General features: G+C 43.4%; 1 protein-coding gene across 2 annotated transcripts in view; it reads left to right on the top strand.

Moving 5' to 3' along the window:
- ankrd13b (ankyrin repeat domain 13B) overlaps window positions 1-25128 on the top strand; it is a 38763-nt gene extending 13635 nt beyond the window's left edge. For both annotated transcript variants that reach the window (XM_013915218.1, XM_013915217.1), the window contains 14 exons: window positions 5493-5628; window positions 6578-6702; window positions 7605-7650; window positions 7888-8031; window positions 8824-9064; window positions 11558-11624; window positions 12364-12445; window positions 15201-15265; window positions 16175-16311; window positions 17197-17354; window positions 17613-17801; window positions 19722-19885; window positions 21987-22063; window positions 24021-25128. In XM_013915218.1, the coding sequence (XP_013770672.1) occupies window positions 5493-5628; window positions 6578-6702; window positions 7605-7650; window positions 7888-8031; window positions 8824-9064; window positions 11558-11624; window positions 12364-12445; window positions 15201-15265; window positions 16175-16311; window positions 17197-17354; window positions 17613-17801; window positions 19722-19885; window positions 21987-22063; window positions 24021-24222 (1833 nt within the window). In that variant the 3' untranslated portion in view covers window positions 24223-25128. The remainder of the gene's footprint in view (window positions 1-5492; window positions 5629-6577; window positions 6703-7604; window positions 7651-7887; window positions 8032-8823; window positions 9065-11557; window positions 11625-12363; window positions 12446-15200; window positions 15266-16174; window positions 16312-17196; window positions 17355-17612; window positions 17802-19721; window positions 19886-21986; window positions 22064-24020) is intronic.
- The last annotated feature ends 1924 nt before the right edge of the window (window positions 25129-27052 follow it).

The following is a 27052-nucleotide window of genomic DNA, read 5'->3' as shown; positions in this document are numbered from 1 at the left end:
TGTGTGTGTGTGTGTGTGTGTGTGTGTGTGTGTGTGTGTGTGTGTGTGTGTGTGTGTGTGTGTGTGTGTGTGTGTGTGTGCGTCTTTTGTTTTTCAGCTGAACATTGTTCACATGTGAATGAGTAAGTATGTCAGTAAGTCTGCAGGTCAGCATGTCGTCGTGGGAGGACATTAGCTCTAAGTGGACTTAAGTGTTGCTCCAAGTTTTGTGTGTGTGTGTGTGTGTCTGTGTCTGTGTATGGACTCACTCAGTGGATATCTTTGTGTCACTGCTACTTGTCTACGTATGGCTCCTGTCTTCTATCACTGATGTTTTCTACTGTCACGATCATTACTTTAAACTCACAGTTTGAATTATAGCTCTGTTTGCTCTGCTAACTCCGAGCACTGTCTGTCACAATTTGTTCCTATCTCTGCTACTTCTGATGCAAATTGGGCCAAATGAGCTGCAGCAAATCTCTGCTGCTACAGTATGACACTGACGCTGTTTTCTCGTACCGCTTGAAGGTGTCATCACAACAAATGTCCCACATATTGAGTCGTGTTGTGTCGAAGATTTGACAGGGGTTAAGTGTCGCGTTGCTCGCGTTAGTTAGAAATTAAGGAGAGCTGATGATAAGCTGTTTCAGTCGATCTGTAATGGGGGGAGCATGGCCCTTTTAAATATATGTTTGGCTTTTAGAAAGTCGATAAAAAACAAGCAGTCAAGATGCAGAGAAACCCTTTGGTGAGAATATGTGTGTGGCAGCAAGTTTATTATGCTCTCAGTCTTAACTTATAAGGTGCAAAAATAACAATAAGGCTAACTATTAAACACTAAGAGGCTGATGTGCTCTGATTGCAGGGATTTGTCACGCTCACTCAGACTGACTTCCAATTACCAACATAATGGGTTTTGCACATAATACTGTGTGCCTAGTATAATGCATTACAGAGAAGTGCTATAGGAAAACAAATGGAAAGGAGGGCGCTCGAGTGTAGTTTCATATCCACCTATCCATCTATCCAATTCAGTTCAGTTCAATTTAATTCAATTCAATTCAGTTCAATTCTTTGTCCCACAAATCAGTTTAGCAGCATGGGTGACCAATGACAATATACAGGGGGACATATACCCATCCATCCATCCAATCCAGCCAAGTGGTGTAATCTCTTTAACCTGCCCTGGGTCTACCCCAGGACCTCCAAGAAAAACTAGGTGAGTTGCTATTCTGATGGCCTCTATTAGGGGAAAAGAATCGAGGCACAGCGCATAAGAGCCTCATCATGGCACAGACACTTGGAGGAGTGGTTGGTCAGCGTGAGCCTGGTGCCTGAGCCTTTACCCATGGGGCCTGGAAGGGCTCAGCCCAAATAGCCTTGAGTAGACCACCCTCATGTGTATCCGCCACCTGGAGGAGGAGCCAGAGACACTCCAATGTGCGTCTGTGTGTGTCAGCCAAAAGCAGAGGCTTTGGCCAACTTATCTTTGGCTGCCAAAATTGCCTTAAGGGGCATATATTCTTCTTCTCTCTTAGGAGAAAGGAATTATCTACATGAAAGTTCAGCGCTTTGTCCTGCTGTTTCTCTGTAATCCTATTATGTATTGTGTGCACTGCTTTTTGGCTGCATCCTGCACTCTCTGACCTGTCTCTTTCTAAATTCCCCTGTTCGCCTGTAATCACCCCCACTGGCATCCTTCCCTGACTTTATTTACCACTGTTTCTGTCACCTTCCACCTTGCCAAATGTTTCAGTTTATCCTCTCCCTTATTAGCACCCTTTCTTTCTCCCCCACGTCTCTCCCTTGGTCTCTCTTTCTGCCTCTGTGCTGCATTTCAGCTGTTGTTCAGCTCTTGTATCCAGAGTAAATTAAATCAAGTAGAGCTATAAAATAAGCTTAAACTGATAATCACCAAAATTACACAGGGACACTTAAAGGGAGAGCAGGTGTGAGACAGTAAAAGGGTCTTATGAAAACAAAATGAAGACGTTAGTAGCCCCCACCCCCTTCCCTTCTTTCATTTATCTCATTTTCTCTAACATCATCTGGTTCTTGTCTCTGACTTTTTGTCTATTTTATGTGCTCACAAAAATATGTGTGGTTTCTTTCAAAAAAAGAAAAAAAAATCCATTTTAGGAGGTTGATTTTCACACAAATCGTCTTTTATTTTGTTTCTCTTTCTTCTTTGTGTTTACATGACAGAAGCCTGACTTCAGACCGTTCTGTGACTTTGACTGCTCTTCACGTTTATGCTGCACGAGCTCTCTACAGTTTCCCATAACACCGTGCTTGTGCTCGACATGCACACACATGCACGGCATGGAAAATGGCTGCATTTGCATGATGCACAGTTCGTTATTCAGCACACGCAAAAACAAAGCTGACTGCTCTCTTTTTTCCGCCATGTTTTTCTGTAATAATCCACCCCTCGCACGCTCCCTATATTCTCCAGCCTACACAGCTCCTGAGGGACTCCCTCATGTTGTTGTCTCCCTCCAAACGCTCGTTCCCCTCCTGGTCTCCAGTCCTCACCTCCTCCCGCGTCTTCGTTTGGTGTCACCGTAACTCGCGAGAGCCGTCATTACTCTTTCTTTCTCTTCAGCCTGCTCCCTGTCCTCCCCTGTCTTAGTTAAAGTTTTGCCGACAGGCTTTCTCTTGCTACAGAAATTTCTCTGCCCACGTTATTTGTGTCCTTCTCTTTATCTCCCACTCTTTCTCTACTGAGTTGCTTTTGGAAGAGCTGTGGAGAGCGCATAGAGCTGTTAAGCAAAGATGTAGAGATCGCGCAGATAGACCACCCATTAACAGGCTGAAGCCATGGTATCATATTCTTATTATTGAGTTATGCTTTACTAAACTCAATCCAGCACATAACAAAAACATTTTAAAAGCATGTAATTACACTTGTCTTTTTTTTTTTTACTTGTTGGCGACTTTGTGTCTCTTGCTATCTCCCCCGCCCCTCCACATTTGTGTTTGCAGGTTTTCTTCATTTCCCTTGCAAATAGGACAAACAGAGAGCCGCAGTAACTGATTGCTAATGTAACCACTGACTTCCCATCTAAGCTCACAGTGTGCGTTTCTCAGAAACTGCAGTTAGACTGTGTTGGACTTCCTTTGGGTCATATTCTATTCGGACATCATCCATCAAGTGCAGTATCAATGGCAGCTTCCTCATTCATTGCTCAAAAAATTTCCTTGAACACATTTACTCTTTCCACTGCTCTAGATTAGTAAGTGTCTTGAACTATCCTAGGTTTGATCTGCACAGCGTCACAGTATTACTATTACATATAATTACACCATAACAACAACACTCACTATTTTTTATTTTTTTTTATTCCTGGAAAGATTTTTTTTCATAGCCTCTTTAATGTCTTTATGAAAGTGCTGATTCCAAGACATGCTGCTCTTACGTCCAAGAGTAATCCTTAATTAAAATTCAAGCTCACAGCAGACTGCCTGAACTGACCTTGGATCTGCCAAGGCCGTGGATAAATGGGGCATCAGCAGCTCTGTTTAATTAGGTGGCAGATCTAAGATCAGTGCGGTAAAAACTGCTGAAGGAGTAACACTGTAAGAAAAAAGGGGGATGTTCTATGAGAGGGACGGACAGTTTCCTCCAGAGCAGTAGATATAAATGTAAAACTTGTTTGTGTGTTTGTGTTTGTGACAGCTTACCTTCCTGGGTGTAAAAAATAAATAAGTGGATAAATAAAAACTTTGGGATTTACCACTGTGGGATGTTCCACGTTTGCAAATTATGTGCAAATATTTAACAGTGGGAAATACTAAACCCTGTAGGTAACACTGAGAGGCTGCAGCTTTTAGTAAACTCAGAGGAAAGACTCCTACTTACAGCTGCAAGCAACAAATCAGGATTATGATACACTTAATGTCATTTATACCCCTAGACAGGCCTGTTAGTGTACCTCCAGCACACACACACTATCAAAAGATAAGTAATGGCAACCCCGATCTACTCACAGAGTAGTAGCTACTTTTACCAAACTAACAAATATTAAAACTAAGCATATTACTTTTTCAAGTTCACAAACTCTTTTCATTTTTTTGTTTCAAAACTCTGTTTTTTTATTTTATTTTAGTTAATTTAAATGTTTTTTCACATCTAGTTGACCTCTGACCTTGACCCCAAGGTCAGAGGTCGAGTATTCTGAAAATCTTGTGAATGCTAAAACTTGAGAACAAAGCGATGAAGGATTTTTAAACTGATACCATCTTCCAGGAGGCTGAGGGGTAACCTTTTCTACTCCTAACACTTGTCAAGAAAGCCATAAATGTGTGGGGATTTTTTTATTATTATTATTTCAAAGGCAGAGCTCATTTGGAAGAACTGAACATGATTTATCAAAGTATAGAGTCTAGATTCTGGTGGTCAAGACTTGTACGAGGATGGCCAGCATGAGAAGATGGGGAGGAGGTGGGCTGAACAAATGACAGTCTGAAAGACAAAATGATAGAAGAGAGGCAGATTGAGTCAAAGGAGGCAGGGAAAAAATTATTAAGCCAAAGGGGAAGGAGAAGTGATGTAAATAACCTATCAGCCGGAACACAGATGGGTGTATTTAGGCACAAGGCTTGTTTCGGGACTTGATAAAGCAGGTAACACTTCCTACTTCTTACTCCAGGAACACTTTATTTGTTTGTTTGAAAGCTGTACCAAATAGCAGAGGCTGCAGCGAGCTAGCCTTGTGAGCATCTAAAACTGGCAGTTGCTTTCTACCACACTTTTCACATTTGAGGGCTTTAAAAGCCTCCTGCCTTTTAATTTTCTGTATCAAAGCACTGGTGTGATTGATGTGAAAAGATTAACACTAATGTAGTATGGCTGCCTAATGAGGCCTTGTTGACATGCTTCTAAATTCAGAGTGGAGAGCTGAGAGCTGAAGTGTAGCCTCAAGCTGTAAAAGCTTACTAGGAAAAAAAAAGTGTATTTCTGGTGACAAAGAGGCTGTAGGTTATATATTTTTGCTTAATTGCACAGCAGGTTGAAAAGAGACGCTTATTTCTGTTACCTGCCCACATGTTTTTTTTTTTCACCAAGACTCATACTGGAACACTCTCTGAAACTTTATTTTTCAAGTGTTCAGGAGCAGCAGACAGTATAACACATAAAATGTTGTGTGATACGTGTGTTTGTGGCTGTGTTTGTGTGTCCAGAGGCCTGTTTAACAAAGCAGGTAGTACACTCTATGTTTACCCAAACCCAACACATCCAGCCCAGAAAATAAGTGGAGTACAGAAGTGTAGTGCCCAGCCATGTAGGAGTGGTGACAGATCAATTAGCACCTGTCTCTCCCCGCATCTTTCTGCTGCTACCGGCACAGTTGTGTCTCTATTATATGTTTTTCTGTTGCCACTCCTCTATCTGAGCCACAAGAGCATTACATTGATACACAAGTAACCCCAATTCCTACTCAAATAGATCCTTCTTAATTTATACATTTAGGATTTTAACATCTTCCTCCGCCTTCTATTTTTGCATCCAGACCGATTTAGAGTCTCTGGACCCTCGCGGTCGTACTCCTCTTCACCTCGCTGTCACGCTGGGCCACCTGGACTGCGCCAGGGTCCTGCTGCAGCACGGCGCTGACGTTAGCAAGGAGAACCGCAACGGATGGACAGGTGAGTGAGTGCACATGCTGTGTGGAGTTTATTTGCGGTAAGGTGAGCAGTGCACAGCATGCATAAGCTGTATCTGGAGGGTGGTGGTACATTTTGGAAACTTAGTGACCTTATAATACATTTTATCGTACATCTTTGTACACCTTTTTTGTTTGGAAAATGAAAACCAAAATCTCATCTCTGCTGGCACATTTAAAATTTGGTTTTGTGCTCTTGCAGTGGGAAGATAATGGAGTTTGAAATCAGTTTTTTTTTTGTAACTTTTATTTTTCCATTTGTGCCCAAAATATGATCTCACCTTAAGTTTCTTGTTTTTGCTGTCACCTCCTCTCTTTTTTGTGGCTTTTCTCCCCTGACGTTGATGATTTAAGTGCAGTGCACTGAATCTAAGTTATTTCAATGAATCAATAGTTGAAAAATACTGAGTCCATATATTTTGTTTACCTTTACCTGCTCACTTACCCTCACAGTGGTAGCCCTGTCAAGAGTAAGTTTCACGCATACCACACTAGTAAAACTGCTTCTTCTTTTTTTTTTACATTAGGCCAGAAAATAGAGCTGCTCTTCTAGTTGTAAATGTGAAACTAATGCTACCAAGAGCAGTTCTCCATTGCATTATTTGCCTGGCTGTGTGAAACAAAGGAAGACGTTATATCAGCACGCTAACCAAACAAGCATCATGCCTGTGTGATCGTTGCATCTTTAAAATGTCACACAAATACACACACAAGATAATATAGCGTGTGTGTGTTAGTTCAACTCACAAGGTGTGCTGTTCAAGTGTAAGGACAGCTGATCAATGATGGGTGAGACGCAGTAATTGGTGGTTCCAGCTTCTCCTTTGGCCCACTTCAGTTTTGGCAGTTCTCGCTGCCCCCTTTAAATTGTTCATGTACATAAATTTTAGATGAAGCCTGAGTGACTGGTTCTGTTTTACTCTCCCTCTCAGTTCTTCAGGAGGCGGTGAGTACCAGAGATCCGGAGCTGGTGCGTCTCGTGCTTCGTTACCGTGACTACCAGAGGACTGCCAAGAGACTGGCGGGCATCCCCGTCCTGCTGGAGCGACTGCGCCAAGTGCGATTTCACACAAGCACCCATAAGCACACACACGCGCTGTAGTGCACAGGTTCATGAAATAAGTGTGCAAGCCATGTGGGTGATAAATATGGAAGCTATAAATGCATTTGAAATGTAAATAAGTCTTTTTCAAATTTACATGCAAATTTGCTTTTCCCACGAGATCCTTTCTGAAGGTATTAATAGCTTTCTTTAACAAGGGCGATACACTCAAAGGATATGTCTCCATGTTGCAAAGCGCTCTCTCCCTCTAATCTGACTCATAGCTGTTCCCTAAGGACCTCAGGATTGCCCTGTTTGAAGGCAAAAAAGCAGTGATGGACATGCCGAGGCTGCCCGTACAGGAGGTTAATGGTTAGAAGCCTGCAGCAGCAGATTGTGTTGGAGCTGTTGCACAAAACAGTGACAGCGATGCAGGGATGTGCCTCCAAACTGTCTGACTTCCTGTGTATCTGCTCCTGCCGGCTCCCTGATACACACAACACCCTCACACTGTGAAAACAGCAAGGAGCACTGGCACTCAAACACACTCGCACACGAACCCGCGAGCGTTACACACATCTCATCCTTCTTCATCTGCCGCTGCTCTCACCCACATTATTGTCCTCTCCATCCCTCCATCCATCACTTCTATTATTAACACACACACACATATGCAGACATTTCCAGTTTCCAGTCCCTTCATCTTTGGCACAGACATCCCTGCTGCATTTATTTGCTTTACTTCTTTTTTTCTCTCCTCCTGCACATCGGTATTCTCCTCCCTCTGTCTGTTAATCTTTAACTTCATCACTCTCCACAACTCTCCCTCCGTATCTTCCTCTTTATCGATGCTCAGTGTTTTCTCATTTTTATTCCTTTCTCTGTCTGTCTCCGCTCTCCTCCTCCACCCTAAGCAGGCCCAAGACTTCTATGTGGAGATGAAATGGGAGTTTACCAGCTGGGGTGAGTCCAGTCCTTGTGTCCAGTGATCCAGTAAAAGCCAGTACCAACCAGTCAGATCTATTAATTTTATCCGCCTCTTAGGCTAAAGACACCTGTTTTCAGTTGCATGTCAGAAAAGCATTTGTATTGTATGTGTAGGTTAGAATGGCTTAAATTTAAAAAATTCAAATGCAAAAAAGAAAACTGAGACCTAGCTCAGCATGGTTTGAGTCAAAGAGTGTCTGTATTCGTCCTTAGTGCCCCTGGTGTCTCGCATCTGCCCCAGTGACACATACAGAGTTTGGAAGAGTGGTCAGTGTCTCCGTGTTGACACCACCCTGATGGGATTTGAACAGATGACCTGGCAGAGAGGAAACCGGAGCTTCATTTTCAAGGGACAGGGTGAGAGTTTGAGCTCGACTGGCTCGCTCTGTGTGAGGTGCACGCAGTGTGTCAAAATGCATTCAAAGAAAACTACACTGACTAGTGCTGATATTTAAAAATGGAGGTGAAAGACAGATGAAACTGGGCGACGTGAGAACAACAAAAGCACAATTCAATTAGCATTTTTCTTTCGTTGCGTTTTTGCTGAGAATTATTTGCACAAGTGAAACAAACACGGTTTAATATCAAAATGAGTAGAGAGCAAAGCTAGCTGTTTCCTCCTGTTTTTGTGCTAAGCTAAGCCAACTCGCTGCTTCCTGTGGCTTTATTGATCACAAAGGCATGAAGCTGGTATTGATTTCAAATGATTCTCATAAACCAAGACGATAACTGTGTTCCCTAAATTTATCTCCAATATGTATCCTTTAAATCTCCCGTAGTGGGAAGTAGAGATGGGGGATCGATCCAATAATCGATCGTGTGTTTACCAGCGTTGGTAATGGTATGTAGCACAGTAGGATTGATACTTATTTCTGTCCTCCAAGTTCAGTACGTAGCTCACTGAACTGTTGATGATGATTTAGCTCATAAATCATGACACACTGGTCTCCCCTTCATGAGCTCCCTTTATAAGTTATAAGTATCAGTATTGATATTGGTATCAGCAATACTGGCCCTGTATTGACTTGGTATCAGGCAGGTATCTGTCTGTCTGTCTGTCTGTCTAAGCATCACAGATTTGTGGACTTTCTCACCTCACTGAAAAGCTCTCAACTTTTCTCTTCCCTTCTCTCCCTGTCTTTCTCTCAGACTCCAGCGCAGAGGTGATGGAGGTCGACCACGACAGGCAGCTGGTGTTCCGTGAGACCTTGTGCGTGTCATCCCTCACAGCGCTCTCGCCGGGCAGGGGGAAGGGTGGTGCCTGCAGCAGCACCACAGCTGGGTTGGGCCTTCTGGGAGTAATGCAGCCCACTGACGAGCAGGTAGCGGCCCGGCTGTCTGCCCCAGTGGTGACCACGCAGCTGGACACCCGCAACATCGCGTTCGAGAGGTCAGAAAAAATACTGCTATGTACTGAACAAAAATATACACGATGTGAAAAATCAAAGCTAATAAATAGCTTTAGCTCAGCCACAGGACTTGCTCCATTAATCTGCTGTTCTTTTTTTTTTTTTTGCTTTGTTTTGTTTTTTCCCCAGTGGAGAAAAATCACTCTTTTGTTGTTAGAGTTGAATTTCTGTCAGCGTTTCTCTGTTGCTGCCTCCTACACTGCAACCCACAGCTGAGTGGAACGAGTTCAGGCACGTTCTCTGGTGGCTGTCAAAATGCATTTCACAAAGTGTAGGAAAATACAAACCAAAGCTGCAGCAGTGGGAGGAAATGGACACAAGAAAAAGTCGCATAGAACAAACTGTTAAATTTCATTGAAGAGCACATATTTTTGGAATATTGTATCCAAAAATCTGGGAATGTGTTCCTATCAAAAAAGTGCATTAAAATAGTTATTCTAAAATCCCGCTGTAGTTTAAAGTAAGACTGTAGAGCTTTTGAAAGAAGTAAAAACAATGTTCAAATAGCAGCAGCTGTCTTGTAATCCAGTTGCAGTCACACTGGGTCAATAGTAATCATTGTATTTTAATTTAACTACTCGCTTCTTCATCCTTTCTGTCTCTGTGTAACCTCAAAAGGCAAAAAGTGCCCAAATAAATTTGCAGGACTACGCTTGATGTGAAGGAACAAATTAGCTTCTGGCTGCCTGAATCGAGCTGGGGGCGCCTGTAAAACAAGTAAAATGCAGTGGTGGGAAAAGACAAAAAGACTTGGACAAGAGACAGGCCGGACATAAGGTGGAGAGAAGAGTGGACCGAGCTGGGGGGAGGCAGGGGGGGTCATGGAGGACAAAATTCATCCTATTCTGGTTGGTTGGAGAGATAAGACTGATGAGGAAAGGACGGGGGTAACGGAAGAGGGAGTTTTGTTTGGACAGAGAGGGATGGAGAAGAGAAAATGTGAAGAGATGAAACAAAAAAGGAATGAGAGCGAGGGACAGAACTAACGCTGGGACGTGGAGGTATGAGGGGAAGGCACACAATAAGAAAAATGGAGGGAAAGATGAACGGGTAGCAAGGCTGTGGGCGGGAAAGCACAATACAGAAGCCAGAAGAAAGAGATATTTGATCTTTTTTTGTGGCAGGAGGGGAAAAAGAGGAAGACGGTGATAGATAGGCGAGTGATGGAAAGGCAGCGGCGGCAGGAAGTGAATGTTAACAGATTAAAAGTGAGAAAGAAGGCAGAGAGACGAATGACTCCAAGAAGTGAGCGAGGAGAGGTTGGGGTGGGGTAATTATCTCACTGTCAGACTTGCACCTCGGTGTCACCTCTGTGCATTTTGCTCCGTCAGCATTCCTGTCCAGTAATGTATTTGGGATGCTTTACAGCAAACCGCTTCGTCAAGCATCCTAGACAGGGACACCTCAAAGCTCTGGAGTTATTACGTCTCTACGCAACTTTGCACACAAAAAATACAGCGCTGCAGTTTTACTGTTTTAAAAGTTGGATTCAAAGTTTTGGGAACCCATGACAAGGACCTTGACAGCTGGCTAGCAGAGGAAACGGTATGCTTAGGCTACAGACTTTCCCTGATTGAGACAAATTCATGTGCCACTTGCCAAGGGACATAAAAGGACTGTAGTGTATATTAGCTTGAAAGACATATTTTTCCGTTACTTCGGTGTATATATAAGATAAACTACCTTGAGAAGTGGATGGAAGATTGTCGTATGCCTTGGCAGTCGTTTGCATTCGTGTTTAGCGCCGGTCCTCTTGGGGTCTGTTTGGCCAACAATCATTTACAAAAATGCAACAGGCTGCAAGTTAGTCTGTGATGTTGCACTTAAACAAAACAATGCTAGTTTGTTTTTTTAGTAGTTCTGGCCTTGTTTATACTATTTAGCATACTAACATTTTGCAAAGTACAGTTCAGGCTTGTGAGATTGCCAGTATTTTCCATTAAACGAAATCTTTTGATAATTATAACAGTTTATCCACAGAGGAGCAAATTTCCAAACAGCCCGTACAGTTGTTGTTGACGAAAATCTAAACAAAGTAGGATGGGAGACAGGCGTGACAGCTTTTTGAGTAACAACCCTTAGGAGAATTCTCCCAAATGTCACTGATAAAATAAAAAAATAAATAAATCTGATATTGTTTCACTAATAAACTTAAGAGCTGAAATGATTGGATTAACCAGCCTTGAAAAGTGAGTTTTTGTGCTTTGAGGAATTCAGTGGCACGAATAAATCACGAAGATGCAATATTGCTCGCTGACTTCTGGCAGGTTTGCTAATTGCACACTGAACTGCTCGTCTTCACTGGTGACAAACAAGGCCAGCGTCTTCAGGATTCCTCTTGTGAGAAAACTTGTTTTTTTGAGCTTCCTCTCCTGGGTACTGTGTCCTTGAGCTTAGATGTAACCGAACGCTGCTTTATTATGGCTTTGAGACGTGAGAGAGATGACCTGGGATGTGCTGAAACTGTGTTGCAGGAACAAGACGGGCATCCTGGGATGGAGGAGCGAGAAGACCGAGACGGTGAATGGATATGAAGCAAAGGTAAGCGGCTCGCTTATCTCTCGCACTGTCCAGAGAAAGCCCAGCCACCGTTTGATATTTGATATTCAGTGTGATATTCCATGAAAGTTCACTTAACTTGAAGGATTTCATTTCCTGAATGAATAAAATCCAGAGTTGTTTCATGCTTTAAAAAAACCCATCGATCAAGATTCAGCAGCACCTAAAAGACCAGATGGCCTCTCAAATCAAGTAAAAAAAATAATACATTACCATGTTACCTTGACCCCATTTGTTTTCTTTGTCCCCCTCGAGGGATCGATGGGTGGCAAGTGTCAGACTACCGGGCCATCTGTCACCGGTGGGTTTAAAAGCCCTTCAGATGGGCTCTACAGTAAAATACTGCTGTCTATTTTCTGCTTCATTGATTTAGAGTCGCAAACATAAACAGACAACGCATACAGAACTGCTCTACCCCTGGAAGCTTTTAGTTCTTTATTTCAGTCGTGTGTAGTCAGTGTAAACTCAGTATCAGCAGCCTGCTCAATATTTAATCAGCGCCTGATTTTTATGGTCACTGTTGAGGAATTCCTGCATTTTGCTGTGGACTAGTCGGACTGCAGACTAGCAACTAGGGTGCACAAAAATCGCGGCTTTAAGGGTTTTGGTTTTGCTTTATAGCTTGTATGGTGACAAGTTGTTTTTGGACATATTGCTACAGCTATGAGGTGGTAAAGTGTGCGTGAACAGAAAAAAGGAGTTATGTGTCTTCCTCTTTCAGGTGTATGCAGCATCCAATGTTGAGCTGATTACCAGGACCAGAACCGACCATCTGTCAGACCAGAACAAGAACAAGATAAAAGGTAAGTCACTTCATCAGGATGTCGTCACGCCTTTTTTGTTCCCCTGCAGCTGAATCTCTCCATTACGTCCTCCGCGCCGTTGTAACCCGCAGTCCAAGTGCCGAGACACGTCCGATAGAAGAGTCACCGATGACTAATCCCTCTCACCTGAGCTCGATGAGATCACCCCGAGGCTGTGGCTAACAGCCCGTAAAGTTCTCTCGGTGGCTCCGTCTCATTTTCTGGTTCACATCATAAATCAAACAGGATTAGCAGGTTTCCCTCTCTCCCTGGACCGTCGCTGTCAGCCAGGATCAACCATCACACGCTCTTCTGAGAGAGCTCCTCTCTCCCAGGTCACAATCCCCATCTGCGCTCTGCTAACATGCACGAGGAAAGTGTTCTCAGAGACGCTACACTGACTCCTGAATGAGTGACTCGGTCCATTTGCCCATTTCCTTGAGCTACTTTTCATCATTTTGTTAACGCTGTTAAGAATTTAAAAAGCAAACCTTTAAGTGCTCCTATATATCCTAGGAGAGGCACACACTGTATCATCAGCAGCTGTAGACAGATTAGATGACCAAAGGCTGAAATGTAGATCAGTGCTTTAAAAACCACAATATAGTGATGGACCTTTGCTCTGCTTTTAGTACTTATTCAGTTTCTGGTTTGATAAAGACAAACCGCACCACCACGTCCAAACCACACACTATCAAGCTGCTCACTTATTTTTTTTGGTGCTCAGATCTAAATGAAAAGCAGCTTTTGAGTTTCTCCACTGTGGATCTTTTAAACCCCTCGATGTCTAATTTTAGGAATGATCCTGGAGTTTATGCAGATTTCACTTTTGGTATTTTGCAATATACAGCTTTTGAAAGTAGACGGGACTTGAACCATTAGAATCAGAATTAATTTAGATTTTTCCACCTTATTTAGTTGTTTATTCTCATTGTTCAAGAAAGAAGTTTGATGTGAAGCCAAATCTTTATCCTCATTTGTCTGTATGCGAAGTCCATTTACATACAAGGACAGACCGTATCTTAAAGGCCTCCAAGTACCACATCGCCCCAGTAGAGCACTTAACTCTCAGACTGCTGGCTTGTGTTGTTTCTGGGGTAGAATGGGGAGCAGAGCCCTCAGAGGTTTTGTCCTGTTAAAAGTGAGTTTTTCCTCCTCACTGTCATCAAGCACTTGCTTATAGGGAGTCATCTGATTGTTGGGGTTTCCTCTGTATTATTCTGGGCTCTTTGCCTTACATATGAAGCCCCTTGAGGTAACTGATGTTGTGATTTAGTACTATGTAAATCAAATGTAAAATAATAGAACAATTTTTTAAACCCATGTAATCATAAAAAGTTGCCTGTGTATGGATAACTGAAAAGGTTATTTGGTGCGTCACTCATCATTTTTGAAGCACTGTTTCCTCAATAGTTAGTCAGGAGAGGGACGAGTTTCCACCTGTGTGATGTCTAGGAGCACATCGTGATGTCATGGAAACGATGCAGCTCAAGATAGGGGAGGGTTTTCTTAGTCACCACCACCGAAAGTGAAGTGACCTCATTTGCAAGTCCAGGTGATGTGAAAATAAGTGCCACTCCTACCCAAAGTGCAGCGTGAACAAGCTCACTGACAGTGTGTGGGCTGCAAACACACTCTCAGAGGAAAACAAATTATTTTGACCCAGTCTATGGTTTGGGATGATAATCAACAACTTTTCTAAATCCATTGTAAGATGCCAGTGTTGAGTCTCTGCAGGAAACGGCTAAATTAGGTGCCAGTATATAGAAGAGGGTGTCATTTGGACACCAGGTCATTTCACCCAGTTAGGAACCTTCCTAAGCCAAAAAAAGATGATTCCACTTCACCCCACATGCTGACAGGGCCGGTCTGAGATGACAATAGAGTGGGGAAAAGGGAACACAGGCATCTACAATAAATGCGCTTTAAAGTTTGACAAGCATGTTGAATGTCTTAGACTGGATTTTGGGTGATGAGCGAATGCCTCATGTGGTCCCGTAGCAGGAATTGGCCGTTAAGACCTCAAATATTCTCAAGATTCTTGTATTATCTTTTGATTTGTGTCACAAATGTGATTTTTTTTTCTCCCATTACTGCTGTGCCTGTTTCCCAGAATAATGACGGTGACATATCTCCAAAAGTGATGCCCTCGCTCTCTTTTTTATTGGAGCACTAAAATCGTCGTCTTGAAGAAGTGCTATTCAACTGGCATCTTACATGGATGAGATAAAGAATTGAACTTTTTTCTGAGGGGGGGGAAATATGTCTATGATTTAATGAACTATAGCAAAGCAGGGTGAGAGAGCCTCAGAGCAGGAAAAGGTCAAGTCAAGAGGTGGAAGTAGGAAAAGTAAGAACAATGTTGAGATTGAGGGCTTCTCGTTGTCCAGCTGTAGTCCGTAATTACTCACGTATCAGGTTGTGCTGTGAGATCTGCTGATATTTAGGCTAGACCACCTTTTTTGCTTCTATTCAATTAAGCTGGCTTGCCTTGCCTTGGTTCATGCTGGCTCCTCGTAGATAAGAGTGCATTACAAAAAGCTTCATGTAATGCAATAAGGCATCCTGAGCAGAGCATTATAGAGCAAAATGACACTGTGGACAGTTGCAGCGGCGATAAATGAGCCCACACAGAGGGCTGTGCAGTAATCTGAAGTAAATGTGTAAAACAAACAGGACAGTATATATTTTGTATGGATGTGATTATATAAGTGCTTTTTTTTTTACTTGTTGCTGCCGCTGTGTGTCTGAGCAGGTGGGAAGACTCCACTGCAGAACTTCCTCGGGATTGCAGAACAGCACATGGGGCCTAATAACGGGGTGAGCACACACTCGATTTGAACATCGTCACGTGAAACATGAACGGCAATCGGCGCTGTGACTGTCATCGCTGTTTTCAGGGACATTTCCTACCTTCTCGTGTTAGCGTTACCCCGCCCCCAACTCGATCGCCTCCTCTTTGGATGGTCAGGCAGTGTATGAATCCCGACTGCCGAGTCGACCGTGTCAACAGCAGAGGCTCCAAACCGCTCTCAGATATTGATTATGTTTTTTTAATTTGTTTCTGCTGCCGAGCACCAATGACTCATACCTCCCTGCTTCTCCTATTTCTGTATTCTGGCTCTTCACTCGCTTCCCCTCCCTGTCGCCTCTGCACATCATCATCCACACACACACCAAAAAAATTGAATTTGCCATTAAGTTCTTTTGGGCAACAGATAAAATTGGTGCACAGACAATGAATGTATCCTGAGCTTGTAGCTTAGCACTGCAAAGACCCGCAAAGAAAAACCGTAAACTTCTTCTGTTTCACAACTCTTTGTTTGCCCGTAGCAGGAACGGCTGTTCCTACTTTTGACAGGTTTAGTCATGCGTCACACCGAGATAGTTATTAATGCAGCGAGCCAGCCGCTGTAATGATGAATAGTGAAATAAGAAACCGCTTTATCAATTTTTTCCACAACTTCTGGCTTGAGCACGACTCCTTCAAAGAGTTGTTAAAAAATGCCAGTAGGTAAAAGGAAAGCCTTGAAATCTCTACAGAGCAGAGAATAGCAGAGAAAGTGAGTCTGAAAAGCCTCTGGTATTGATTAATAGTCTTTTGCATCCCTGCGAACAGAGTCGTTTTTCTACAGCTGTAAAAGCTTCACTATCTTTAACACGGCGACATGTTATAGCTGGATCTTTTTTTTTTGTAAATTCATGTTATTCACTCCTCACTTTGCCCAGGCTCTGGTGACCCAGATGTCGTCCCCCGTGGTGACAAACCCCGCTGCGCTGACCGCCGAGGAATACTTCAACCCCAGCTCGACGACCACTCAGAGGGATATCGGCCACCCGTGCCAGCTCACAACCAAGACGCAGAGGTGACACGCGCCCACGGAAAAAGAAACAAAAAAATAAACCAAACATTCAGCCATGCGTAGTGCACAGTCGCCCTGAGTCGCAGAGTCGTTGTCAGAGCTGACAAAATGATGGACAGAGAAGAGCCCAGAGGAAAATCGGCCGTCCGCAGCAGCTGACCGCCGAGCTTCTGAGGTGAAAGGCAGCCAGATGACAGCGGCAGACAAACACTCAGGTTTTTACAAAGCTGGTGGAGAGTCGAGCAATTAGTGGGTTTCTGCAGTCGATCACTCAGCTCTGGCTCGATGACTCATGGCACATCATCTTCGCTCCAGCGTATTAACAAATGGAACAAAACAAAAAAGAAATGAAAGAACGCTTTCTGTGTCACTCAGGGAGCAAAAAGCAAAAGAAGTGAAAATATGAACTCAGTGAGGAAAGTAAAAGCAAATAAAAGAATGATCTGAGTGTTCAGGTGTTTTTTGTAACATAGCTGATGTTATTCCGCTGCCCACAAATCGGGGTTGTTGCTCTGTGTTTTGGGTCTTTCGGACATTTCCAGTACCATCGTTCTTCAAGCGGGTAATGAAAAGTTGCTGGACATCGGGAGGACGACGGGTCTGAGGTTGTAGAGCTGCCTCTCAATCTTGTGTTCATTCATTGGACAAATTAGAATATGAGAATTGATCGGCCTCGGTTTGAGAACGACTCAGCAGCTTGTGGACAGCCACTGTTAGCTGATGTGATCAATGTCTTTGTGCAGCTTCCTCCGGGCAAACATTTAACTGTCTGAGCAAGAGCATAAATTGCTTCAATTATGCTTTAGTCAGAAATGTATTTGCTGATATTTATTAATTAACTCTTTCTTCCTGCCTTCTTTCTTTTCCCATACGTGTGCTCGTTCCCAGGTTTAAAGCTAAGTTGTGGCTGTGTGAGTCCCACCCTCTTTCCCTGGCAGAACAAGTGGTGCCTATCATCGATCTCATGGCGATCTCGAACGCCCTGTTCGCTAAGCTGCGTGACTTCATCACTCTGCGTTTGCCGCCTGGCTTCCCTGTCAAGATTGGTGAGCACTGTGAGATTGAGACGGATGATGGGAGGGGGCTAAGATGTGTGCTGTTTAAATAAAGGGGGAGGGCGCAGTTATGGAAAGGTTGGAAAATGGACACACAGATTAATGGAAAGTTAAGACATGCAGAGAAAGGGTGTAAAGAAATGACCAAATTACTTATAAGATGTATCAATCATAAAAACAGAATAACTGATATAAAGGACATGTGTGTTATTGGAGGATGGGGGTGAAATTTCTCTCCTCTCCTTACAGAGATCCCTCTCTACCACATCCTGAATGCCAGGATCACCTTTAGTAACCTGAATGGCTGTGAGGAGGGAGCCGGTGTCCGTGCTGACAACGAAGTGGTGGTGGAGGGCGAAAGACAGAGGGACACCCCGAGGACAGACACGCCTTCTCCGGGCAGCGACTCGTCCAGCGTCTCCAGCTCTAGTTCCACCAGTAAGCGCCTCAGCTGTAGAATGTCTGTAGAAGCTTTTTCTTTTACCGCTCCACAAAAAAATGTTATATTCTTTTTAAACATCAGTGTAATTTATTATATGTATATTTTGTGTTAATAATGTAAGTCTGCAAAATATTGTCACCAAATCGTTGAACTAAATTGAGGCGAGTACACCACATGCCCCCTTTTAGACACACCCCTGCGTGGGACATGTAATCCTGCAGCAAGTTATCAGATTTGAAGATCATAACAAACTGTAGTCATTGGTTTATCTGCATAGAGACATATTTTACGTTAATGTCTGTAGCTTTATTGGACAGCATATAAACTGGATGTAACTACCATGACGTAATTCTCTCGAGTCTCCTTTAGATGTCTTCCAGATGAGCGTTTAGTTTTTAGTTAGTGACTGAGCCCATAAACTCATCAGGAAAGTGTTTGCAGTGGTCAGAGCACGAAGCTGTTTTCGCCCAGACTTCTATAGTAGTGGACGGTTTTTTTTTGCAACCACAGCTGTTGCCATCTGGTGGCCTTTAGATAGAGTGCAGGTTTTCAGGCGTGTATGCATTGGCTTCATTGTTCCAACCCAGAAGCTGCATCTATCAGTTATACTGCTGCTGCGTAAGGCAAACAGCAGTGGTGACTAATACAGCCACACTCCTGACTTTGAACCTAAAAAAACATCCAGTCCAATGCATCTGACATAGAAACCGCCTGCCTTTACTTTGCTATTTCTGGCAATGGGATACAACACCTCTGACTAACCAGTGTTTGCTGGGTGTTAATTACAAATACTCTAATTATACACTTTGGGAATTTCAGCTAATACACATTACTGTGCAAATGTCTTGAGGCAATCCTCATGTCTTGATATGTTTCTAGGAAAATGGGAAGTAGGTGCAGCGATTTGCATGGACACGTGCACAAAAATAACAGAGTTTTTACAATTCCAACGAGCTTCAAAGTCAATATTTGCTGTGATCACCTTTATTCTTCAACACAGCCTGAACTCTCTTAGGAAGGTTTCTTCACATAGTCTTCAGGAATACTTCTCCAGGCTTCTTGTCGGACATTTAAAGCTCTTTTCTGTGAAGATGATCCCACACTCTCTCAGTAATGTTGAGGTCTGGGCTTTGGGACGCCAGTGCACGATCAACATCGTGTGTTTTTCTATCCAGGTATTTACTGCATTGGAAATGTGTTTGGGACCTTCATGCTGAAAAAAATGAAGCTATGCCAATCAAATGCTTTTTGAAAGAATCCCAACACCACTTAAATGAATCTTCAGATGATGACATCATGTTTTACAGATGGCTGTACCTCTTTCTCGATCTTCTTCAGACATACTGATGATGATTTGAAGCAAACATTTCAAATCTGGGTTCATCACTGATGCTAAGTGTAATTTACCTCAGCCTTTTCTTCCCACTTACGACCACTGAGACCAGTCTCCTAGTAACAAAGTGTCTAATGTTACAATATAAAATTAGTTCTTATTGACTGTTATGTGAGACACAACACGGATTCATACTTTGAGTTTTTGAGTTTGAATGATTCATTGGTGAGTATTTAGTGGCTAATGTCTCTGAAAATAGTCAGGTGCAAAAGTACACTTTATTACAGGCTTTGGGTCAATAGACTGAGGTTTTGCCTCAATAGGTGACACATGTAAATCTGCAAATATGAAGTGTTTCCTGCCAGATTTGTCTGCTTTCTCCCAAACTTCTGCTGAGTGACAGGCTGACACTTGTAAATTTGTGCAATATCTGTTAATTCAAGGGTTTAAGTCTCCTCGTGCTTTCTTTTACTCAGAAAAAAAACCTCTTGTATTTTTCCGCTCCTCTCCTTTAGCCTCCTTTACTGCCAGATAACACTCCTTCCCATCTCTTGCCCTTTGCCTTCCCCCCCGTGTGCTGCAGTGTCCTGTCGAGCCAGCGAGATTCCCCCGTGTGTGTTTGAGGCCCCACCTGGATACACCATGCTAGGAGGCAAACAGAGAGACAGCATGAGGGAGGAGGAGGAGGATCTGCTGCAGTTTGCCATACAGCAGAGCCTACTGGAGGCTGGCTCTGAATACGATCAGGTGGCTTCAATGTGAAACTCCTGCGAGATCATCTTTTCTCTTCTGCGGGGAGCTTAAATCAGTGCTTAACTAAATCAAACTGCTTCATATGTTTTGCTCAGGCTACACATGCACAGTTAGCAATGATCCAGATAGCATAGTCGTTTAAAAAGACTACAGCAGGGTTCCTATTTCTACTGAAGACTCTCAGTCTAGCTGGCTTTTATGACAGTTGGAGGTCATCATCAGGTTGGAAGCTAAGGTTAATGTTACACTTCATCATTTTTGATGGTGCTGTAAAGGTTGGGTGTATTCCCCGCATCCTATAAAGAGCAGCTGATTGTAGCCTACACATAGTGAATGAACCTGTGTCAGCATACTGGAAATGCTACACTGTGGATGAGCTGAACGTAGTTCTGTTTTAATCAAGCCCACAGACTAGCTAATGGATGACTTGGATGATGTTTAGGCAGTGCAGTTGCACGTTATGAAGTTCATAATTTATTAATTTATACAAAACAGTTCAATTTTTGATTCATATGGGACGTGTACCCTACACCTTTGCACCAGGAGTAGCTGGAACCATTGTTGTCCAGTACTGTGTGTTCAGAGATGCTCTTCTGTGGCCTTTGGTGCCGTTCAATCAGCTAGCTCAAAGCAGTCAGGCCATAAACGAGGCATTTTTACCCAAATCTCAGACCATTCTCTTTAAACAGCAGAGATGTTTTTGTGGGAAAATCCCAGCAGATGAGCAGTTTCTGACACGCTCAGACCAGCATGTCTCGCACCATCAACAATGACACATTTAAAGTTCCTTAAATCATCGTTCTTCCTCATTCTAATGCTCAATTTAAACTTCAGAGGATCATCTCGGCCGGGTCTGCCCAAATTCAGTCGCGGCCATGTAATCGGCTGATGAGACATTTGCATTAAGAAGCACTTGTGTGCATGTATATCTTTAACAGCCTCTGAGGTGCATCTCTGCTGCAGAGATGCACCTCGCCAAACTGATGTTTTGCAATGTGTCTCGTTATGTGTTCCAAACATGTTAAATCTGATATGTCACACACAAATTCTGTGTCTGTTTAAACAGTAGACAGTGGAGATGCGGCTTTCCCATACTAATATGGTGCTGACGCGTTACTGTAATTAATGGCAGCGGAGTATGACATATCTGTGTGTATATTTCTATGAGCAGGCACAGGGAGCAAATGTGGAAAGTATTCTCCCTGCTTTTAAATTATACGGCGCAAATGGCAGCAATAAATTTAACCATAAGTCAAGCAAGACCAGACAAATATACGCAGTGAAGGAGGGAAAAAGTGAGCTGTTTTGAAAATCAAAAAACAATCAGTGCTGAAGTAAAATCAGTAAGTAGAATAAATTGGCTCTGATGTGTGGCGCACGCTGCCTGAGGATCGGCGCTGTTTAAAATCCCAGAGATCCTCGGTCCTGATAGCCCTTGGCCTTCTTCCAGACGTTACAGAAAGTGAGGTATAAATAGGCTCTGTGAGACAGGTCAGAGAACATCCTCTGAGTTTTCTTAGCTGAAATACACAAGGGGAAGGAGCAGAGGAGGCAAGGGCACGGTTGCAGCTTAGGCTTTGTGCTGCAGTTTGTGCTCTCGTCTCCAGCAGCCGTACCGAGCGCTTCCACCGCTGCGCCGCCGAGAAAGGTGACACTTTTAATTACTGCTCTAATACCAAAGCAGGACAGGTGTTAAAGGATCGTCCCGCCCACACGCTGTGTTTTACAGATTTAACTGCTGTACAAATCTAGCTTACACTGTATTCTGTCATCTTCTAAAAAAACAGCTTTTGTTCACAGCTTCCATATATTTCTGTGACAGTGTGAAGCTGAATTTGAAACTTGAACGTCTATATTTAACAAGTGCTTCTCATCTTTATTAATCACTGGTAGCATTAAAACTGTGCGTGGACTTGAGTAGGACCGCAGCCAGGATCGATCATTTAGTTTACGACCAAGGCCGCTGGCTCCGTCTCTACCATACGTTAACAGGAAGCTGCCTACAGGGAACGAGGATGCGTTTGTTTTGCATGCACCGCTTCCTGCAGCGCTCCTTCACTGACTTCCTGTGCTGCCTTCTCTTTTGTGTGCCCAGGTGACCATCTGGGAGGCGCTGACCAACAGCAAGCCGGGGACTCACCCTCTGTCCTGCGACCCGAGTCGTGTCGAGAGGTCAGAATGAAAGCCTTTGTTTTATTTTGGGGGATTTTTAATGACTCCCACGTGTTTGAGTTAAAGCTCTTTGTTATTGGGGACTTTGTTAGAAAGTCTGATAAAAGCGTCAGTGAATGAAAGAGAGCGGGACTTTCGTTGTCAGCTGCGAGGGGAAAAAAGCCCCCGCATAAATCTCCTTGAGTGCCAGGATGAAGGCGATTATATCCTGCCATCCCTCCACCGCATTGTCTCTGACTTCCTCTCAGCTCTCTTATGTGTTGTTAATCTTCAGTGTCTCGCACTCTGTGAATTTTTTTTTCCTGTGGTTCTTTCCTCCCATACTTGACTCACATCCTGTATTCCTGTCCCATTCCTTGCTCTATTCTCTTATCCATCCTGCTATTCTCCCCCTCTCCTATCTGCTATCTGAGCTCCAGTGTGTGTGTGTGTGTGTGTGTGTGTGTGTGTGTGTTTGCAGAGAGGGGGTGTTGGTGGGAGGATGAGAGAGTTTCCTGCTTTCTCAGTTGACAGTGCCGTAGTTGACTTTAGCCTCTGTTATCTTTAGACAGTGTTTCTCTCTGGGTGCATTCCCTGTTTGCAGATGGCTGGTTGGATTCACAGACTGTCCTATCCTCTTCGTCACTGCCTCCTCCCCAAGTCTTGCCATAGCAGTGTTTACTCGAGCCAAAGTTCTAACCTGAGGGGAAAGTGTTGGACCTATAGACCGACACCAAGAGAAAGTTGCAAAGCTGTAAAAATAAGAACAGAATGCAATCTCATAAACTCAAATATTACTGTAGAACACAGAAAATATGTCAGATATGGAAAAATAAGCTAACATCTCAGCAGAGTGGAGGCAGATTGGCTCAGTGGAAGCAGGACTGATCACTAGAGCAGTGCTGTCGGCATCGAGTTTGACAGCGTGGGAAAGAGGAAGTGATGTAAATAACAGACCAGCAGTCAGACACCCAGGAAAGCAGGCGGATTGTCCTTGATGAACTTAAGCATAAGTTTGATTTCTGAATGCAGTGCTGCCCGAGGGCCCAAAATCATGGGCTAGTACTGCTTTTCTGCCTTATCCAGAATTTTGGCAAATTGGTGAACGTCTTTACTCATGAGTAACGCTGCCTGTCTTTTTCTACCCAGTTAAACTAATCCGTTGCAAAATGTCCCTCCAGCTGTTTCTTTTTAGCATCACTTAACGTTTTTGAGATGTGTTGCTGTGGGCCATCAAGTCCCACATGAGCTAATACTTTTCTAAAGCAGTAAAATGTTTAACCGTTTGGCATGTTTTCTGTGTTCCACTATAAATAAAGTTAGTGTCTATGAGATTTTCACGTCAGAGTCCCAAATTGTATTTTATTTGATGCTTTTTTTTGGCATTGGGGTTGCAGAGAGAAATGCTTGGCTATTGTGTGTAGTGTCCTCAGAATGACTTAGCTGAAAAAAAAAAGACAGTGACAGCTTAAATGCTTGACTCCAGGGTTTCTGTGTCCATCTTTTATATACAGTCTGTGGTAAAAACAGTTGTTGTTTTTTTGTATTTCGTGATAGAACCGAGCACAGTTATGGGAACGCATGTCTCGCTGTGTCTCTTCTGAAGCCTTTGTCGCAACTTGTTTTTAAATAAAGCGTTTACTAAGACTCCACAATGTAATTTGAGTCGATAATAGCTTTCTCCCACCGTTCATCAAATCTGCAGAATGACAGACGGTAATAAATGGAATCAGGACGAGACAGATCCAGGTTTAAGTTCCAGTGAAGCGTTAGATTAAAAGACAAAGCAAAGTGTCACGATGGAAAGATAAACAGCAATCAGAGGAGATTCTCATAACCTGGCAACCCAGACCTCATTCATTATTCATGCATTGACTCACAGTGAAACCATTACTGACTTATCCTTATTATGAATGATGCCTACTGTGTGCCCACTGAGGAGGTTTTTAAACCCGTGTTTCCTCGCCCCTGTACGCAGCACCCCCCAGCACAAGCCCCGCCCCCCCACCAGCCTTTGCTCCACCCCCTCCAAGAAGAAGCCGACCACCTGCAGCTATGACGAGCAGCTGCGTATCGCCATGGAGATCTCAGCCCGGGAGCAGCAGGAGGCGGAGCTTCGGCAGCAGCAGGAGGAAGAGGAGCTGCAGCGCATCATCCAGCTGTCACTCATGGAGAAATGAGCCCCTCACCCCACACCCTCCCTCTGAACCAGGCGGTCCTGCCAGGGTGGTGGGTCTGGACTGAGGGGAGGTGGGTGGAAAAGGGCAGGTGTCCGCTTAAAATCTTGGAAATTTAAAAAGAAAACCATCTTAGAGGTAACATCTGACCTGGCCGTCCCTCCCCTCGCCTCAGCCAGACCCTTTTCCCATGAAGCCATGAGGTGGTTGCGTCTGCCCGGCTTCACAAAGCCAGAGACGGACGCACGCCTGGTCTCTCTTCTGCCACATTGGCACTTTCTCGACAAGTGCCAGTTTACAACCAACGACACATCCGGTACAGTTTAACAGGAACTCCGTCTCGAATTAATGATTTCTTGGGGGGTGTTTTGCAAGGGTGCGTGTTTGTCTGTGCGTGTGTGTGTGTGCGTTTAAAACAAACCAGCTCAACGCACAGAAGGTCAATAAGGTCAACTAAACAGTTCCCCTAAATGTAGTGTGTCAGGCCAACTCACTGCTCCAGCACCTAATGCACACTCACCCCACGCTCCCGTCACCACTGAGCGCGTGTGGTTTTCAGTTCTGACTGCATCGAAGAGCGCAGCGGCGTGGAGAACGCCTTCCTCATTTGAAGGCCGATAAATAATCAGACTTCCTCAGTTTTTAATGAAAATTTTTAAAATGATGGACTAATGTGTTTCTTCTTCTTCTCTTTTTTTTTTTTTTTTGATTTGCACAAAATCCAGATGTACTGTACTTGTGGGTGAAGCACATATATGACTGTTAATGGATGTTTGAGTTTGAGCACAAAGTTTAAAACAAAAAAAGAAACCCAGGCCGGGGTCTAGTTTTAAACCCTGACGCCGGGCTTTGCAAGGAGCACAGTAATGATGAGACTCCCAGATGAACACTAGGTGTGTACTAACTATACTGTATGTGAAGTAGAGCATTTATTAATAAAAACAGTAACAGGAATAAAGGTTTGTATGTGGATCGTGGGTTAGAGAAGAGTTTTCTCTGTAAATTTGCTTTTTCTCACCTTACATGAGCTGATGGTTGTTTGTTTTTGTTTTTTTGTGAGTGCGTTTCTGTGCATTATAATATTTCAGCATGGTCTGCACCCAATGAAAGGGGTGGGGGTCTTTTGTGACCTACGGCAAGTTTCACTGAGCAAAAGTTTTTTTAAAAGCTGAAAACTAAAATCCAGTGTAAAATCCCCCCTCAAATGTTTTCTTAGAAATTGGCAGGGTGCAAATGTAGATGAGCTCTGAGGGACTTGTTTTGTTTTTGTGTGGAGGATGACGAGAGCAGGGACACCTTATGCTCTGTTTTTTTTTTTTTTTAAATTAAGTGAGAAATGTAAAACTTTCAGCATCAGCACAAACTGAGGATACCACCTTCTCTTTTCCTTCTGTAATTCATGGTTCTAAGCTTTCCCGGTTGGGTTAAGAAGTAAAAAAAATGCTCCTTTTGTTTTTTACTTTTTGAAAAAATGTTGCAAAACGTTAAAAAAAGCACGGTGTTTTCATGACGTATGCTGGGAAGTGAATTGACATGATTTAAATAAAGGAAAATCTTTTTTTTTTGGAGAGCAATGTAGAAATGTGTTATTTGATTTTTTTTTTCCTTAAGCCTTTCAAATGCTCTGTAAATCCCTTCACCACCCCCCCACCCCACACACACGCGCTACAGTTCTTCCACTGTTAAGTTCGTTTCCGTGGTCCTCTCCAGTGGAGGACAGTGACAAAAGCAATTTATTTCACACGAGATTGGGGAATGCTGCGGCGTCTGTCAGCACCAGAGAGAGCTCATCCGTTTTTAGCAGCTGCCACCTTCATCATCGTCCCTGTGACATGGATTCCCAGAGCTGAAGAAGTCTGATCCAACTGGGTTGTTTTTTTTGTTTGTTTTTTTGTTTGGCTTAAGTTATTTTAGGCTTACAAGGGAGAAAAAAAGGGGAGCAGATTAGAGGCTGTAAAACCTCCAAGAAACAGCACTCAGGACAGAGAAAAAACGGACGAACCAGCAGTGCGCATTATGAAAAATAGCAGGACTGTGGAAGGTACCGAGCTGCAAGCCTGTGTGAAACGAATTTGCAAAGAGCTGCTGATATAAGTCGCGTTCAGAGCATCAGTATGCAAAGAGGAAGGATGCCAATCTCAGCCTTTCTCCTCTTCTGCTCCACTGATTTTTATTCCCTCTCCTCATGATAAACACACACACACACACACACACACACATATTTTATTTGAAAATCCTTCTGCTGTGTCTGCTGAGGTGGATTTAATTGGTGAAAACGTCAGGGGATCTCAGCTTTTCCTCTTGATTCACTTAAACCACCAAAGAGTCTTTTGGTCTTCATATATGGAGCCTGTGAGTTTTGATGTCTTAGTTATCTCCAGCATCTCTTTTTTTAAAAGCAGATTCAGTCCTTTAATGTCAGTCTGTGCCTCGTGTCTGTGTGTGGGTCTCTCAGCAGGGGCTCCGGTGGCCTACATCTCAGTATTTAATTACCCACATGAAACAGTAGGTAAAATGTCAGCCTGAAATAAGCTGCGCTGAACACTGATGGAGATCATTTCCCACTGGAGTTGGCACCGACGTGCTTAAAAGATCGGTTAGTTGTAGTTAAAAACGAGAGGTAAAATGTATTTCTATTAAGGATGTGCTTTTCAGTCATTCGAAAAGAGAAGCTTGGTAGTGGCAATACCCGATGTCATGAAATCCAGTTTTAGTGTGTGGATCAGCCTGTCCAGCAGGTGGCGGTATATTTAAAAGCTGGCCTCATTTCTTTGCCTTACATGGGAGTGGCTAAAAACAGAAAAACTAAGGAGTCACTACCATTAAAACAAAC

Source organism: Pundamilia nyererei, unplaced genomic scaffold, assembly GCF_000239375.1.
Source record: "Pundamilia nyererei isolate P.nyererei 1_Seehausen unplaced genomic scaffold, PunNye1.0 scaffold00272, whole genome shotgun sequence".
NCBI lineage: Eukaryota > Metazoa > Chordata > Actinopteri > Cichliformes > Cichlidae > Pundamilia > Pundamilia nyererei.
Note: the sequence above shows the minus strand (reverse complement) of the source record. Positions and strands in the feature narration are given on the sequence as shown.